Raw genomic sequence first — 13109 nt, 5'->3', positions numbered from 1 at the left:
TTTGACCATCCCGTGGATTGGAATGAAGATAGTATTAACTTCACAGGACTGTGGTAAAGGGTAAATTAAATTAAATTCCTTTGTGGGTTGTAAATATTTTTTTCTCCATTTGTATGTACACAGGCATGCACAAACCACATCATGCATGTGGAGGTCAGAGGACAGTTTGGAAACCATTATCTATCCACCATGTGGATTCTGGGAACTGAACTCAGGCAGGCAGACATGGCAGAAAGCACTTTTATTTGTTTTTTTTTTTTTTTTTTTTTTTTTGGTTTTTCGAGACAGGGTTTCTCTGTGGCTTTGGAGCCTGTCCTGGAACTAGCTCTGTAGACCAGGCTGGTCTCGAACTCACAGAGATCCGCCTGCCTCTGCCTCCCGAGTGCTGGGATTAAAGGCGTGCGCCACCATCGCCCGGCCAGCACTTTTATTTGTTAAGCCATCTTGCTGTCTCCAATGTGTGTGTGTGTGTGTGTGTGTGTGTGTGTGTGTGTGTGTGAGGTGGAGGCAGAGGCAGGAGGATCTCTGTGAGTCTGAGACTGGTCTATACCTCAAGTTTCAGGCTAGCTGGAGCTACATGGTAAGACCCCGTCTCAAAAGTCAAAAATCAAATAAACAGGGGCTGGAAAGAAGTTTAGTGGTTAAGAGCAAAGGCTGCTCTTTAGAGGACCTAAGTTCAATTCCCAGCACCCACACGGCAGCTCACAACTGTCTATCCAGGGGATTTGACAACACCCTCTTCTGGCCTCCACAGGAACTAGCACATATATGGTACACAGACATGCATGCAGACAAAACACTCATATTCACAAAATAAACAAACAAATGCCCCCTCCCCCAAACCAAAAGAAACAAAACATAAGAAAGAAAGAGCTGAATTTACTCCCATGTAGATTCTTTATAATTAGAAGGAAACCGAGTAATTTAATTATTATCACAGGGGTTAGGCTGTTTTTTTCTGCCTTAGCACACGTGCTCGCTGTGGTGCATGTGTGGAAGACAGAGGACTTGAGAGAGCCAGCTGTTTTCTCATCTGCCATGAAGGTCTCAGGGGATCAAACTCAGGACACCAGACTTGGCAGCAAGCCCCTTCGTCACTGGGCCATGATCCCAGCCTGCGCTGATTTTGTACCAAATGATCACTAGGTGTTAGGTGAACTTTCCCATTCTTGCTGATAAAAAGCCTCTCTCAGGAGGGAGATGTGTTCCTGAGATCTGCCACTCATGTGTGAATTTCACAAACCCCAAACCTAGTGACAATGATCTCTGGTTTCTGTACGTAACAGAAGAGGGTGCACACTGGGCCTGACCTGGGAACCTGAGGCAAAAAGACACGGAGCTAAGGCTGACCTCCTCAACTGCCTCGTGGCAAGCAGTGGTTTTAAGGATCTGAAATGACTTGACCACGAACATGGCAGCTTTCCAGCCCCGGCAGCTCGCTGAGTTTTGACTGCACACCACCTTCCAGAGCCAAGTTTCCAGCAGGGCAGCTCTATTTCCAGCTTTAGGGAGCAGCTTCCCAGCCCATGAGGTTGGCAACAACGACTTGGAAAGTTAGGAAAAAGTACACGGAGTGATCGCTTTGATCACTTCTCACCAACAGCTAGCTTCTCCGCATGCTGTCATTTGGCTCCCTGTGGTCTGAAAAGCGGCTTGCTGTCTGAAGAGAGGACTCAGGAAGGGGATGGCAGTGCTCTGAACTCGGCAAAGCCAGCGTGAGCCTCTCTTCCCACCCCATTCCTTCAGGCCCCTTTCAAACTGTGTTTCTAAGTTCCCCACGTCAGAACGTCTGCAGGTCATCAGCTCCCTGACTTGGAAGCTCCACACCCCATCACAGTCATTTCAAACACCAGGTGTGTCCAAGCCTAATGGGCAGGGCTTTCCCTGTGGAATTCTCCTGCTGGTGCCCAGGAGACAATTTTCCATCAAAACATTCACTGGGCATTTGTAGTTACAAATAAAACATGTAGAGGAACTGTACGTGCTCACTCCGGAGGCACGAATGACTGTGCCCAGTGCTCTTTCTTGTCCAGTGGAATGTGCCCTGGTGCTTCCTAGACAGGAATGCAGCCTGGAGTCAAAGAGCCTACTGAAAAGCCTGGAGGCATAAACTTTGACTGGAGAGAGAAGTGGGAATCAGGTGTGGATGTAGCCAAGAAGAAATAGCTTAAAATTGTAGGGAGACTAGTGGTTCTTGAGCAGTGCGTGCTCAGGTGCGTGTGTGGTTCCCGAGCAGTGCGTGCTCAGGTGTGTATGTGGTTCCCGAGCAGTGCATGCTCAGGTGTGTGTGTGGTTCCCGAGCAGTGCACGCTCAGGTGTGTATGTGGTTCCCGAGCAGTGCGTGCTCAGGTGTGTGTGTGGTTCCCGAGCAGTGCACGCTCAGGTGCGTATGTGGTTCCCGAGCAGTGCGTGCTCAGGTGTGTGTGTGGTTCCCGAGCAGTGCGTGCTCAGGTGCGTGTGTAGTTCCCGAGCAGTGCGTGCTCAGGTGTGTATGTGGTTCCCGAGCAGTGCGTGCTCAGGTGCGTGTGGTTCCCGAGCAGTGCGTGCTCAGGTGCGTGTGTAGTTCCCGAGCAGTGCGTGCTCAGGTGCGTGTGGTTCCCGAGCAGTGCGTGCTCAGGTGCGTGTGGTTCCCGAGCAGTGCGTGCTCAGGTGCGTGTGTAGTTCCCGAGCAGTGCGTGCTCAGGTGCGTGTGGTTCCCGAGCAGTGCGTGCTCAGGTGCGTGTGGTTCCCGAGCAGTGCGTGCTCAGGTGCGTGTGTAGTTCCCGAGCAGTGCGTGCTCAGGTGCGTGTGGTTCCCGAGCAGTGCGTGCTCAGGTGCGTGTGGTTCCCGAGCAGTGCGTGCTCAGGTGCGTGTGTAGTTCCCGAGCAGTGCGTGCTCAGGTGCGTGTGGTTCCCGAGCAGTGCGTGCTCAGGTGCGTGTGTAGTTCCCGAGCAGTGCGTGCTCAGGTGCGTGTGGTTCCCGAGCAGTGCGTGCTCAGGTGCGTGTGGTTCCCGAGCAGTGCGTGCTCAGGTGCGTGTGTAGTTCCCGAGCAGTGCGTGCTCAGGTGCGTGTGGTTCCCGAGCAGTGCGTGCGCAGGTGCGTATGTAGTTCCCGAGCAGTGCGTGCTCAGGTGCGTGTGGTTCCCGAGCAGTGCGTGCTCAGGTGCGTGTGTAGTTCCCGAGCAGTGCGTGCTCAGGTGCGTGTGGTTCCCGAGCAGTGCGTGCTCGGGTGCGTGTGTGGTTCCCGAGCAGTGCGTGCTCGGGTGCGTGTGTGGTTCCCGAGCAGTGCGTGCTCGGGTGCGTGTGTGGTTCCCGAGCAGTGCGTGCTCAGGTGCGTGTGTGGTTCCCGAGCAATGCGTGCTCGGGTGCGTGTGTGGTTCCCGAGCAATGCGTGCTCAGGTGCGTGTGTGGTTCCCGAGCAATGCGTGCTCAGGTGCGTGTGTGGTTCCCGAGCAATGCGTGCTCAGGTGTGTATGTGGTTCCCGAGCAGTGAGTGCTCAGGTGTGTGTGTGGTTCCCGAGCAGTGCGTGCTCAGGTGTGTGTGTGGTGCCCAAGTAATGTGTGCTCAGGTGTGTGTGTGGTTCCCGAGCAGTGCGTGCTCGGGTGCGTGTGTGGTTCCCGAGCAGTGCGTGCTCGGGTGCGTGTGTGGTTCCCGAGCAGTGTGTGCTCAGGTGCGTGTGGTTCCCGAGCAGTGCGTGCTCGGGTGCGTGTGGTTCCCGAGCAGTGTGTGCTCAGGTGCGTGTGGTTCCCGAGCAGTGTGTGCTCAGGTGCGTGTGTGGTTCCTGAGCAGTGTGTGCACACATGTAGTTTCCAGAGCAGTGTGTGTGCACCCATGTGTGGTTCCTGAACAGTGTGTGCTCAGGTGCGTGTGTGGTTCCTGAGCAGTGTGCGTTTAGGTGCGTGTGTGTGGTGCAGGTGATGGAACTCAGGACCTGGGAATGCCGGGAAAGCGCTCTACCACTGACCCACACTCCTAGCCAGTTTGTTCTTTGTGAGGACCTTTCCCTCTGAATATTCAAGGACTGGGGGATAGGCTGCCCTTTCAGGGACACGTGAGACCATCTTAGAGGTGGTGCCGGCTCCTTCCTCATGATGCTATGATCAGAATGCCACACTGAAATGGTGAGGCCTTGGGAAAGTCTCTACGAGGTCTGAACAGAGCGCTAGATGGAGTCTGACTAAAGAGTTGTCACAGTAGGGTTTCTGTCTCAGAGCACCTAGCAACTCTGGTGGCCAGTAAGTACACTTATAAGGCTGGCGCTCAGTTAAGTCATTTGGGAGCCAGGAACGATTCCGAGCCTGGGTGTATATCCACGTGTGCTAAGTTAAGTGGCAAAGAGAGTTGCCCTCCAGGTGACTGCACTGTGTGGAGGCCTCGGCTGGAGCACTGAGAACCAACGACCTGGAGCTTACGGTTTCCAAATGGTGATCCTAGTGTCATTTGCTTAGACACACGTCCTCCCAAAGGAGGCTGCTTTGCTGGGCGCGCTCGCAGCCACAGCTGAGGTTGGTTAGCTTTTGAAGGTTCTGCTTAGTAGAGGTGGGGGAGGAGAAAAAGGGTGGGGTGCAGGGTCTCACACAGGCCGTGGGCGGGGTGGGGTGGCAACTGGGGCTGTCTTCAGCTTACCTGCAGTCTCTCCCACCAGATCTGGCGGATGATCTCCCGTCGCTCAGGGACAAGTTTGTACTGGATAACCTCCTCCAGCTCGGACAGCATATGGCAAGAAACCATGGCCTGATGGAAGCAGATCACATTCCAACCTAATTACTGCACACACAACCTCCAAGCTGGTGAACCTGAACCATTCCTTTTGGTATCAGGGTATCTGCTAACCCCCAAAACAGCAAGTTCTCAGCAACCCACTGAGTCCTCTAGAGCCCACTCATTAAAGCTCTAGATGCCAATAGCGTGCAGACAAACACTTACCCCGTAGGCTCGGCTGTAGCTCTCCCCTGCCATGGCAGTCAGCTCAGCATCCAGCAGGTCCCTGGCCTTGTCAATGCACTAGAAAAGAAACAAGGAGGCTCTAGGCCGGGGCTTTGCACTTGGGGCTTCACAGAAGTTATTTTGTCTCACTTCAGTTCCAGTGATGAAGCAAAACACTCACCACATTAGGACAGAAATTCTCCTTAATCTCGATGGCTAGAGAAGGGCTCTACCCAGCGTCTCATCAAAGACAGCAGCACACAGCGTCCACAAGCAGAGGCTCAGGTGACACTCACTCACAAGCTTGGTGGCGAGGAGGAGGGAATGTGTGCTATGGGACAGAATCACTGCACTCTTGCACGCTAAGGGGACGTCTGTGGGGCTGTCTTCTTTTCATTTTCCCTGATGGGTGTGTTGTCACAACTCACTGGGCACGTCAGTAGCTCCGAGGGGGGCATCGCCTCTGGTTTCTAAGCTGCTCCTAGCCTCACAAAGGAGTTCCTCTGCAATGCCCTCCATGGAACTGGGCACCTGCTACTGACCCAGAAGACCTATGGCTGGGATCCTTCAGCGTAGGGATATCACAGGATGCCATTCTGAACCTTCCCTGTGCTATCAATTAAACTCCCTCTTGTGGAGGTTTTTCTCCCTTCTGAATGGTTAAGGCTAATTGTTACGTTAGTGTCTCTGAAGTGCTCTGATCATTTCCTGAGCAGCTCGTCCAAGACAGTCTGGTGTCTGACAAGGCGGATATAACCACCTCATTATGCATTCTGCAAGTTAGAACAGTGTGTGCTCCTGGATGGCCAGAAAACCCATTTCTCCAGCATAGTGGGGATCACTGGCTCTCTAAAAATCCTCCATTGGTGAAACTTAAAGCCCCTCTCACTAGAAGGAGAACTTAGGCAAGGTGTTTAAAAGGGTCAACAATGACCCGAAGAACGATTGCCAAAACAGCTACAATCCACAAGCTGCCCCATGCTCCAGGAACATGACACAGCCTCAGCCTACACACGAATGGTTTCTGAACTCTGCACCAAGGCCATTCCCGGAGTTCAGAGACTTGAATATAGCTGAAGTTCAACAGCTTCTTAACACAGACATATGCGCAGGAACCAAGAAGTCACTCACAGAGATGTTTTCTTCCCTGGCTGGTCTGCATGCACATTTTCTTACCTGTTGGGCCAAGGAGAAGAGATCCTGATGTAAGGCCAGCACAGCTCTGTAAAATGCTCCGTCGTGGGTATCCCGAGGAATCATACAGGTGTACTCCTCCATGCTGTCCCACTGACCTAGGAGCACGAACATACAGCATCAGGGTAGTGGCTGGCTGAGTTGGAGGCAGCACTGAGTCCTGTCATTGATACTTTGATTTAGCTTGATGTACACACAAGTTAACAGGACTTGAGCCCAATGTACCAGCTGAGCCCTGCAACCTATTGTGGGGGTTGACTTTAACAAAACCACGTCTGTCTTCTAAGCATCGGCTGATGCCCCAGGCAGTATCATAAAAGACAAGAAGAGGGCCTAACTACAAAGCCTGCACATCAGATGGGCTTAGTGCTGCCCCTCACTAACCCCGAGAACTCCCTCCAGCTTCTCCAGGTAAGATAAAACGTAGGGAACACCGCATAGCTCAATGGAATACTGGGAACTTATATTTTTCTCTAAACAGTTGAAAATGGCCATCACACAATTAGAGGACAGGCTTTGACAAATTGTTTGCCCTTTTCACTGTGGCAGTATTTCTGCCTCAGGAGGGAGGAGGCTGGGTCACTGTGCAGTGACCTTGTGTCATGTTAGAACGGGAACTGACTGCACCAGGGAAGAGGGATGTACTTCCCCTGGTGGGCTGAGCAGGCATCAAATGTCAAGCCTGCCAACGCCATCTGCAGAAAAGCTATCAGCCTCATTAGGTGCGAACTGCAGGGCTGCTGTTTTTACAGGCGGTTTCCAGCATTCCACCCCCAGCTATTGGTTCATCCATTACCAATGCCTCTGGGCAAAAGCAGACAGCAAAAGATGACTCCTCAGGAAGCAATTTGTTTTTAAGAGATGTTCTGGACACAGTCCAGAGCTTACGACAGCAGAGCACAGAAACTGTGGCTGGGGATAGGACCCGGGAAAGCTTTGTGCATGCCACATCCTGTCCATCCTCTCCTGTCCCATCAGGAAAGGCCAAGTTGGGGGCGAGAGGGATGGCTCAGTGGATAAGAGTTTATACTGTTCTTGCAGAGAACCAGAGTTTGGTTCCCAGAATCTACACTGGGTGTCTCACAACCACCTCTTGTAAATACAGTTCCAGGAGGATATGAGCCTCTGGCCTCTGTTTGCATGTATCCACATGCTTATAGCTACAAATGCATATACATAATTAGAAAAATAAAACAAATAAAAAAGAATTGCCATGCCTTAGCTAGGGCTTGGTATCAAAAATCTACATCTCTGGCCTGGGCATGGTGGTACACACTTTTAATTCCAACACTGGGGAGGCAGAGGCAGGTGGTGAGTTCCAGGACAGTCAGGATCATGTGGTAAAACAAAAAACAAAATAAACAAAAAAATCTTTATAATACTCTGGGAATAGCAGGGAGGTTATTGAGTGTCAGGGGGTGAGAACAAAATGGTTAAAATGTTTGTGACTGTTGGAGAAGGCAGTGGGCACACGGGACATCATTACACTATTCAGTTATACACATGTGGAGAAAGACCCATGCTGTGGGATAACCTTTTTTGCATGCTGTGAGTATGTTTTATTCCCACTGGTTAATAAAATAGCTGATTTGGCTTACAGCAAGGCAGGATAGAGCCAGGCAGGAAATCTAAGCAGAGATACAGGAAGAAAAAAGGCCGAGTCAGGGGAGATACCAACTAGTTGACAGAGGAACAAGATGTATTAGAGCACAGGCAAAGCCATAAGACATGTTGCAAAATGCAGATTAATAGAAATGGGTTAATTAGCTTGTAAGAGCTAGCTAGTAATAAGCCTGAGCTAATGGGCCAAACAGCTTGTAATTAATATTAAGCCTCTGAGTGATTATTTTAAAAGTGGCCGCTGGACTAGGCAAGACAAAAAAGCCTTTGTTTACTGAGGCTTTATGTGTGTGTGTGTGTATAAACGCTAAAAAATAAAACGAGATGGCCACTACCTTCTCCCTCTCCTCCTATCTGAGACACAGGGAGGACAGGTGGCGCTCAAACAACACATGGATCCTGAGGTGAAAAGGTGTGCAGTGCACACAGAGGGGAAAAGCAAAGGCAAGAGCCAAATGCCAGTCTGGGAATCTGTGACTACTTCTATGTAGTACTCATAACACAGAAAAATAAAGCAGCACTTTGTTTAGAACAAAGCCAAGTTCCACCATGGTATAAAGAAATCTATCCAGTCACCCCACTTCCTGTCACAGAGCTCCTAAAACCCTGGGGTTTCCTGTGGAGCAAGACTGTTTTGAACTAGACACAAGGGCGGCAGCACACCCACAGGCTGTACTGCAGCAGTTTCTCTGAGAGAAGAGTCACCTGAGCTCCTTAGGACTCAGGAAGTTCAGAAGCGGGGCGGTGGGGGGAGGGAGGTCCATCTTGCTGGCAAGCACTGAACCTCATGAAGCAAACAAACTCAAAAGCTCCAAGAAGTTCCTGAAACTGATCATACGCACTAGCCCTTCCTCCCCAAGCAGTACAAACCGACACTCAGACCAGCTGAGCCGCCTGGAAGAGCCGCTCTCCAGCCTGTTCAGTTATCTGCAAGTTGCCAGTGGGTCAAGGTTCCAACTTTTAAGCTGGTCACCCAGCTGGGGCGGGCTTTCAATTCTGAACCCGCCCTGAATCGTGTCTGCTCTTGTAAGTGGCCACCCCCCAACCCATACTGCTGTAAGGAACCCGTGTACCTGCTCACTTGTGTTCTTTACAACAAACATAGTGAACAAACTCAGTGTTCCCCTGAGTTCTGAGAGGTGTTCTTGCATACTGTGCTTATGAGGAGCTGTGGGAACCATGATTTCCGGCAAGTCAGTCAGAAGCGCAAGGCACAGCCTGGCTCATGCCACTGGTGACTAACATGAGAGCAGCCATGTGGGCCTGAGTCCTTGAACTGGAAGGAGTAATATCTTAAGTATATCTCTGATGTGGGATGTCCTTCTGTATATGTGTTGCTTTTATTAGTTGATGAATGAAGCTGTTTTGGCCAATGGCTTGGCAGAGTAAAATCAGACAGATGCCATGTAGCAGCCAAAGGAGAAAGACACTGCCAGAACCCAAATTACTAAAAATTGGCATCTCAATTCCAGATGCTTTCCCACAAGACCCATCTTTACTCATGTCTCAGGAGTGTGTGGAAACGGACAGATGGAGGACACGGTACACAGGCACAGATGGTCTTTACATCTCGACATCACTGCAGCTCACTCTCTGCCGGGTGCCTATGCGGGAGCCTCACCTAAACCCCACGCTGCTGCAGCGGCCATCCGGGCCATCTTGGCCTGGGTCTCATCGTTCACTAGAGTCCACTTTTCACAGCACTGCTGATGAAGCTGCCCCCTGGAGGAAGAGAACAAGTGAATAGGTTGGCAAAATTTTGCGCTACAACCCATGAACCTCCTTTGGGTTAGCTGGGGCTGCACAGGAAGTGGTATGATGGGTCTGCCTGGAACTTAGGAGTCTGGAAAGAGAAGTGGACAGGTTGTTTGTGGTTTCTAGGGTCTAGTGCCCATCTCTCAGGTGCAGTGTCTAACTCTGTATGATATAAAATACCCTGAATTGATGGCGCCTTCATAAATGCTGTGACTTCTGTCTTGGTGCAGTCTGGGGTCTACAGAGAAAGTAATCTGAAAAGACACATCTGGACGTGTATTCTGAGGGCAAAGCTATAGAGAAGGCCCGCTTGATGTGGATGCTGCACAGATGGAACATCTGGAAGACTGTTGAGCCATCTCTCCAGTCCCCTCTCTTGTCTATTTTTGACATAGTTTTATGTAGCCCAGGCTGGTCTCAAATTAACTATGTGGATGCTGCACAGATGGAACATCTGGAAGACTGTTGAGCCATCTCTCCAGTCCCCTCTCTGTCTATTTTTGACATAGTTTTATGTAGCCCAGGCTGGTCTCAAATTTGCTATGTGGCCAAGGATGATCTTGAAATCCTGATCCTCCTGTCTCTACCTCTCAAATTCTGGGATTACTGGCACACACATTATAACCAGCTAGTTACTGAGATAGGATCAGTACTTAAGAAATCTCAGTGGGTAAGAGCCCCGGCTGCTTTTCCAGAGAACCTAGGTTTGGTTCCCAGTATTAACTTGGAGGCTCACAGTTATCTGTAACTCTAGTTCCAGGATCCAGTGCCTTCTCCTGACCTTCATGGGCACAAGACACAGATGTGGTGCACACACATACATGCAGAGAAAACATTCATACAAATAAATACCATCTAAATAAATAAAAAAGTTTCAATATACAAAAAGAACAGAGCCACACCAAGAATAAGAATTTCCAATTTGGCGAGCTCAAGCTGACCTACAACTCACTATGTAGCCCAGGATGGCCTCAAACTTGAGACAATTCTCCTGTGCTAGCCTCTCCATTATCACAGGTGTGAGTCAGCAAGCCTGACAACAAGAGGGCCTTCCTGTTGCTAGTTAATGTGCCCCCTTAGTGCCTGGAGTTGTGGCTTGGTGGTAAATTGCTGGCTAGAGTATAATGTCCTGGGCTCAAACCCCAGCTAACAAAGAGAGAGCAAGAGAGAAAACACAACACCGTTGCCTCCACATTCCACTTCTGCACCGTGCAAAGGAGAGGGTGAGCCCGAGTTCACAGGAGCTTCAAGATACAGCTAGGGGCCGGGCGGTGGCGGCACACACCTTTAATCCCAGCACTCAGGATGCAGAGGCAGGCGGATCTTTGTGAGTTCGAGACCAGCCTGGTCTACAAGAGCTAGTTCCAGACAGGCTCCAAAGCTAGAGAGAAACCCTGTCTCGAAAAAACAAAACAAAACAAAACAAATGCAGCTAGGATCCTCTTTCCAGGTGGAGAGGCACACTGCAAAGTGTTTATAGCTCAGCACTGGAAGCAGAGCCAAGGAAAACAGCACAAGTTCCAAGGGGCCCAGGCTGGAAGCTGATGGACCACACTGTTACTAGAGGGACCAACTTCTTTTTTAAATACGTAAATAAATAAAAACTTTGATTTATTTAAATTTATTTGAGTGGGTCAGAGCACAGGAACTGACTGGTGCATTTTATTGGGGTGTCTCTGAAGGTAAGAAAGAAAGCTCCATTATCTACAAATGGTCCTACCAGGCCTAGAGTTCCACTTTTTAAAAAGAATTAAAACATTTAAAAAGATACATTTATTATGTACACAGTGTTCTGCCTGAATGTCTGCCTGCAGGCCAGAAGAGGGCACCAGATCTCATTATAGATGGTTGTGAGCCACCATGTAGTTGCTGGGAATTGAACTCAGGGCCTCTGAAAGATCAGCCAGTGCTTTTAACCTCTGAGCCATCTCTCCAGCCCCCAAATTATTAATTTTTTATTGTTGAATATTCATTGTACAGTGCTGGGCTTCATAAAGACAATTCCTTTGGATTCACAAGTTTGACTACTATATTCTCCCCAATGAGAATTCTAATACATGTTGGTGGTATGTGTGTTAGAAAGAAAGAGAGAGAGACAGAGACAGAGACAGAGCATGAGTGAGCACATATGCATGGTGCACGTGGAAGCTGGAGGATGATGTTGGGTGTCATTTGATGTTCAGAGTCAAGGTCTCATTGAACCTGAAGCTCACTTATGGGCTGGTCTGGCTGGCCTCAGAGCTCCCGGGATCTGCCTCTCTGTAAGTTAGTTACTTACATGCCAAGTAACTAACTGAGCTCAGAATTCCACTCTTGATGGCTGGTGGCCACAGGCAGTAGGCCTCCTACTGTAGTGAGGATCGCTGTTTCTGTGCCAGGGGCTGAGGGACTTAGCTTTCCTTTTCAACTAGAGGCAGAAAGAAGCGGGGTAGTGCAGGGACTGCCATCCAAGACACTCCCCCTACAGGGAAGCAGGCCAGGATCGGGAATGTAGAATGCACTGCAATTGGGAGACTTAGGGGTGACAAAAACAAAGAAAACATAGTCCATGGTCAGCAGCTAGGCTGAACCACCTGAGGGAAAGGGTGGCCTCCCACGGGTGCTGCAGGCCCCACAGCAGGAGGCTGAGCGAGGCCTTTCATCTGGAGCACCTCCACTACCTGTGCTCTCCACCCACTGCATCTGCTCTCAGAGACTCTGAGGCTGTGTGGAGGCTGAGGAGGTGGATGTGTCCAGGGTGCCACAGTGCTGGGGCTCCATCTCTAGTCATCACTCAGGAGTCAAATGAGCGTGGAGAAGGGGACATTTGTACGCTCACTGCAGATTCCCCATAGTTTCTGCTGGTGCCTTTGGAGAACACCTGCCGCAGGCGGGTTCAGAAAATCCTCTGGCACAGAAAGAAATTCAGAAACTGCACTCTAAACAGAACTGATTAAATAAGTCTTATCAGAAAGCTGCAAATGACTGGGAATTCTGCTTCCTTCATCTCTTTTAAGGTCTCTTTTAGGCTTCCACATTCTTAAAGCTCTAGATCAGCAATACTAGTCCCTTAGACTTTGTAGGTAATTATAAAACTGGAAAGGACCCAAGAGACTGGAGGTGTGCAGGAGTGAGAACTGTGGCAGAGAGAGGCCCATGTCACTTTCTCTCAAGAGATCTCAGACTGTGAGCCTGTTGTTTAAGGAGACTGGACAAAAAACCACACCTCTGCTTTTCCCAGGTATCCAAGCTGTCCCTGCTTGGTTCAGTCAGGGAAAGTGTCATCTCTGACTGAAGAGGGAGGGCAAGAGGAAGGAAAGAGCACGGGAGAGCTCAGGGAAAGGAGCAGTGGTTTTAAAGAGAGAAAAGGAGCAGGGTCATGGCAGCTGGAGGAACAAAGGAACGAGAGTAGGCTTTGAAGGGAGGGAGCAGGAAGCTCAGATATGACACCTCCAGGAGGAATGGTGAATGGGCCAAAGCCACACCACAATGGGCAATTAATTCAGAGGCCACAGGGAAACGCTAAAGCATTTCACAACTGATCAGATCTAAACTTTAGAAGAATTTGCACCTGTTTTATCTTTCTCCTAAGATACGCTTTAGGACACAGCAGAGTTGAAAGTAGAAAAAGCAAAATTCTGTTTTGAGTGAACAGG

At 50.0% G+C, this 13109-nt stretch overlaps 1 protein-coding gene across 1 annotated transcript in view; it reads right to left on the bottom strand.

Annotated features, from left to right (window-relative positions):
• The window catches only part of Mtor (mechanistic target of rapamycin kinase), a 111632-nt gene that overhangs the window by 33011 nt on the left and 65512 nt on the right, over positions 1–13109 (bottom strand). Inside the window, exons 31-34 of the mRNA XM_075946393.1 lie at positions 9341–9441; positions 6082–6197; positions 4906–4983; positions 4606–4713 (exon numbers count right to left, since the gene is read on the bottom strand). Coding sequence (XP_075802508.1) covers positions 4606–4713; positions 4906–4983; positions 6082–6197; positions 9341–9441 — 403 coding nt within the window. The remainder of the gene's footprint in view (positions 1–4605; positions 4714–4905; positions 4984–6081; positions 6198–9340; positions 9442–13109) is intronic.

The sequence above is a fragment of the Microtus pennsylvanicus genome, chromosome 13 (assembly GCF_037038515.1).
Source record: "Microtus pennsylvanicus isolate mMicPen1 chromosome 13, mMicPen1.hap1, whole genome shotgun sequence".
NCBI lineage: Eukaryota > Metazoa > Chordata > Mammalia > Rodentia > Cricetidae > Microtus > Microtus pennsylvanicus.
Note: the sequence above shows the minus strand (reverse complement) of the source record. Positions and strands in the feature narration are given on the sequence as shown.